The sequence below is a fragment of the Bactrocera neohumeralis genome, chromosome 5, assembly GCF_024586455.1.
Source record: "Bactrocera neohumeralis isolate Rockhampton chromosome 5, APGP_CSIRO_Bneo_wtdbg2-racon-allhic-juicebox.fasta_v2, whole genome shotgun sequence".
In the NCBI taxonomy this organism is placed as follows: Eukaryota; Metazoa; Arthropoda; class Insecta; order Diptera; family Tephritidae; genus Bactrocera; species Bactrocera neohumeralis.
Window position 1 is genome coordinate 59,711,548 of NC_065922.1, and position 4,382 is coordinate 59,715,929.

General features: G+C 33.0%; 1 protein-coding gene across 1 annotated transcript; it reads right to left on the reverse strand.

Moving 5' to 3' along the window:
- Positions 1-3,024: 3,024 nt before the first annotated feature.
- On the reverse strand, positions 3,025-4,126 carry LOC126760194 (uncharacterized). Its single transcript, XM_050475666.1, has 6 exons — positions 4,053-4,126; positions 3,903-4,001; positions 3,764-3,831; positions 3,485-3,697; positions 3,289-3,422; positions 3,025-3,231 (listed from the first exon to the last, which is right to left on the reverse strand). Exons 4-6 carry the CDS (start codon positions 3,695-3,697, stop codon positions 3,219-3,221), a joined length of 360 nt encoding a protein of 119 aa, XP_050331623.1. The 5' UTR covers positions 3,764-3,831; positions 3,903-4,001; positions 4,053-4,126; the 3' UTR covers positions 3,025-3,218.
- Between the last annotated feature and the right edge of the window lie 256 nt (positions 4,127-4,382).

The following is a 4,382-nucleotide window of genomic DNA, read 5'->3' on the forward strand; positions in this document are numbered from 1 at the left end:
CGTTAGTATAATTGTAATACCATACAAATGTACAAAATAAATATAAAATGTTTATTTATTTATTAACGGTGAAAGCAATGTGATGTTTTCTTCTAGTAACTTGATTACTTTTTCTTCATTTTCTAAGGATTTAATTAAATACATCTGCATCATTTTCTGCTCATCTTTTATTAGTTCGAAAAAACGATCATCAGCCTGTACTTCAGCGAACGATGACTCACTACCCGGTATTTTGCTAATGGAGTGTTCACTTACCGATACCTTCATTGCATCAAATTCAGAATCAAGAAGATAATTTTTTGTTGAATATTTTTTCACCTTCTATTTGGTCAACTGAAAACGGAAACGGTTCATTACGTATGGCGAAAGCTTAAACGTTGAATCCGCAATAAGTAAAATCGGTACCTTTACACCTTCAATGAATTTGAAATGTCTTTCAAATAGCTCATTGTTCATGTGATAAGCCTTTAATGCCGAACATTCAAAAATAGAAGAATCGTTACATCTTCCAGGTAATCATATGTTTATATATGTAGGTGAACTTATAACGATAGCCTGCAGCAGCAAAGAGAATTGTTGAATACCATCCTTTAAAATTGAAATCATCTGAAACTTCACATTTTGAAGGTTTCACTTCAATGTGACATCCATCAATAGCTCCATAGTATTGAGGAAACACCAATTATTCAAAACCATTAACAATTTCTTCGATTTTAGCTTGTGTTGGTGGATACCCGTCCAACATTGTTTCTTGGAATACGGTACAAATTTCCCTACACACCTCAAGAACCATTTTTTTTACCTACTGTTGTTCTACCAATCCCAAATAACCTTGCCACTGTTCTATACTCTGCTATGAAGCTAATGAATAAAGCCCGATACCAATTCGCTTTTCCAATGAAATAGCAACGACCAACCAAATATTGAAACGTGGAACGATCGATTCGGAAAGTCTTTTTGAACTTATCGTTCTTAAAAGTAGGTGATTTGCCTACCCCCAGAAGCTTGATTTTTTCACCTATGAAAAATTTGGAGTTATATTCAAAAGTTTGCGAACATCTCGTATGACTTACACATGTCCAAAACCGTCTACATTTTCCATACATTTTTTAGGAATGCCAGGGTCATGTACCGCCTTATTTTATGGTGAGCTTTTAATGCAATTAAATTTAATTTAAAAAACTGGCTTCTTAGGTTGTTACTATGCTTAACTGCAACTACTGTGCACATCTAAGAATATATGTTAAGAGCCCATTAGTCACAATAAAACAGGGAATACCGAAAATTTCGAACGGGTACTACAAAATTATACCCACCATTGACTTAGACGATTACTAACGGATTATCAATGACATTAGGCCTATTGTTCGCTATCAAATCAGGAAAACAAGCACTCTATTTCCACAAGAGGAGTACCAAATCACACAAAATGAAAACCTTGAAATGGCTCCCGAGTAATCCTGATGCAACCGACAGTCGTGCCAAAAACGCAATCAAATCAATTCATTTCATCATAGACAACATTGTTGATCAATTCGAGAACACGCCAGAGTCAACTGATTTGATGCAACATGAACAATCTGTTCTTCGGCAATCACGAACGAGTAAAGGGTATGGCTAACTTCGGTTCAAATCGTATCATGTCAGTTCATAGCGTTGCGACGATTGCTTGAATCGAACGAATGTGTAATTACGGGTAAGTCACGAGTACAGCAAATTTTCTGCTGGATTGATTTGAATCATGTGTGGTAAAAAAAAATATTCATCAGTTTTGAACATGTGCGCATGTTACAAATTTTCGATGGGTAAAAAATGGAAATTCATATGTATTTGAAATAGAATAGAATTGCACGAGTAAATCAGGGTATAGGGGAAGATATACAAACCGAACACTGTCGAACATTTCATTCATTGAAATATGAGTATTGTGCTGAACACATAGAGAGCGACAGATTTCAAGCTACATCTCTCAAATACTAAAATACACACATTCTTATGGACACAGTTATTTAGACAGCTACACGACTACATGACAGCAGGCTCTCAGTTGTCGCTCTCGCTAATTTAAAAATATTTTTAAATTTGCTGACGACAGTAGAGAAGAGAGCAGAGAGGAGAGGATTCCACTCGTTAAATGCAAAATGTTTCAAAGCTCTAACAAACCTGACGTTATTTTACAAAGAGAAGCATAAAATAGCTCTGTTATATAATTTGTAATAAAAATTCATAATTTAAAACAAATAAATTTACCTATTTACATCATTTTTGCATAAAAAATTTCACTTTGAACACAATATTAAAATTTCATTGAAGTGAAAGGTATGGCAATAACGAAATTGTCTACATACAAAATGGACAGATCCCTGCAAGACGGGTAGCTGTTAGCAAACGTGTAAGCGACTTGTTATTGTTCACTTTTGCATTCGTTAAAATATTTGTTACTTTTGTTCAGAGAGTGGGAAAAAAATAACACATAGCTATTTGATGTTCAATGGTTATCTCGCTCTAACCAATGGCAAATATCGCATGCTGCCTTGTTCTAACAGAATACATGCATTTGGTAGCAAATCTCTTCACAGTATGTTACGGGTAACAAATTCTTTTGTTAGCGCCTAGCTTACCTATGTGTTATGGATAACAAAAAGTATTTGTTACCCGAATATCTGTTAGTGTTATTTTGGTTATCAGTTTGTTACCTATAACATATAAACATGTTAGTAGGAATAAGCAGTAACAAGATTATTTGTTACCCATTTGTTACTTCTAGCAAATTCAATTCTTTTAAATAAAATTCAGTTTTTTTTTATTATTTCGCTTTATTTAATAATAAAATCAAAATAATCAAATATTTACTTAAACTAATAATTTGCCTATTATTGTTACATTCGGCAGAAAAATAATACAAATTAAGTTTATTTCAGTATAAAAATTATAGTTCTAAAAATTCATATTTATAAAAGTAAAATTAGAAACTTCCACTTAAAACTAGTATGTACAACTTAGAACTAATATATACCACTTAAAACAAATATGTGCAACTTAAAACCAATTTGTATAACTTAAAACTAATATTTACAACTTAAAACTAATATATATAAGTAATAATAAGAAAACTTATATTAATTTTGCCTTAAGTTTATGTTTTTTTTTGCTTAAAACGATTGTCGCTTAAGGCCACAAATTTCCGGAGCTCCCCACAGATAGTGTTTTTATCCTTGTCAGGAAATATATCTAAAATGATAAATATATATCAGTAAAAAAAACCTACCAAAAACTAACCCTACGCACTTTAGCTTTAGTAGGGATTCCTTCTCCTTGCGCCCCTCTAAAGTGTAGTGGTACATTAGATCGTTAGAAAATATACCACGCAGTACGCCGTCCACACTGCCTTTTGCGCTCTTTGACTTCAATATTAGCCGCATCTGTAAAAAAAACACAGTAAATTATATTACAATCGCATAATATTTAAAAACGAAATATTTACCATAGCATCCGTGCTTTCCTTTTGTAAAAGTTTGTCTTCTACGAAGCGCACGTGCTCTTCCGATGACATAGGCAGCTTCGAAGCGAGCTCCAAGTAATGTTCGTCCTCCAAGTCACCGGTGATGCGGATAATTGAATGATGCGTCTTTGCCGCTATGACGCGGCATTCGCGCAATAATTTGCTTTGCGCCTGCACCTCGGCCTTTTCTGGCATCTAGAAAATTAAAATATAAAAATTAGCTTCTGTTTTAATTTGGTAATGTAATACTGCGTTACTTACTTTGTCTGTTAGGGACTTTTTAATGGCAGTGAGTCGGGTCTCAATGGCATCCAGCTTCTGGATTATATCTGAAAAACAAAAATGTATTTTTATAAAGCAAATATTAATACATTTACTCGTATATAATAATACATTACACCTGCATGGCCGCCAGAAGATGGTGACGGTACCACAATTTGTGATGGTTCTACTCGAGGAGCGCAAACTAGGTTGTAAGATATTTTTTTAAACACTTTATCTGTAAAAAAAATATTATTAAAAAATGAAAAATATTTATGTTCAATACAACCTCTATGGGGGCTCAACGGTTGTGAGCATTAAACTTCGGAATCCATTTCTTGCACGAGGTCATCGAAATTCATTCTATAAAAAATCATAAAAAAGGTGATGATTAATGATATTTTAAATTTAATTTAATTTTTAAAATCATGCTTCGGAGCAGAAATGCGTATATGTATATTCGAACTACATATGTTCACTTTTATTCATTATGAAACACTAATGTTTTTATTTTAAACAAATTTAGATATTCTGCATACGAACAGATATCTTAAACGAATAAGTGAACATTTTTAGTTATAGAGGAGGTTCTTCAGTTCAAGAGTATATATACTTATAC

What these genes read in the sequence shown, in the direction of transcription:
- LOC126760194 (XM_050475666.1), bottom strand. Translation starts at nt 3,697, where the DNA reads ATGCCAGAAAAGGCCGAGGTGCAGGCGCAAAGCAAATTATTGCGCGAA. An exon ending in AGGAAAGCACGGATGCTATG is followed by an intron (nt 3,423 to 3,484) that starts GTAAATATTTCG and finishes TTTTTTTTACAG; the next exon opens with ATGCGGCTAATATTGAAGTC.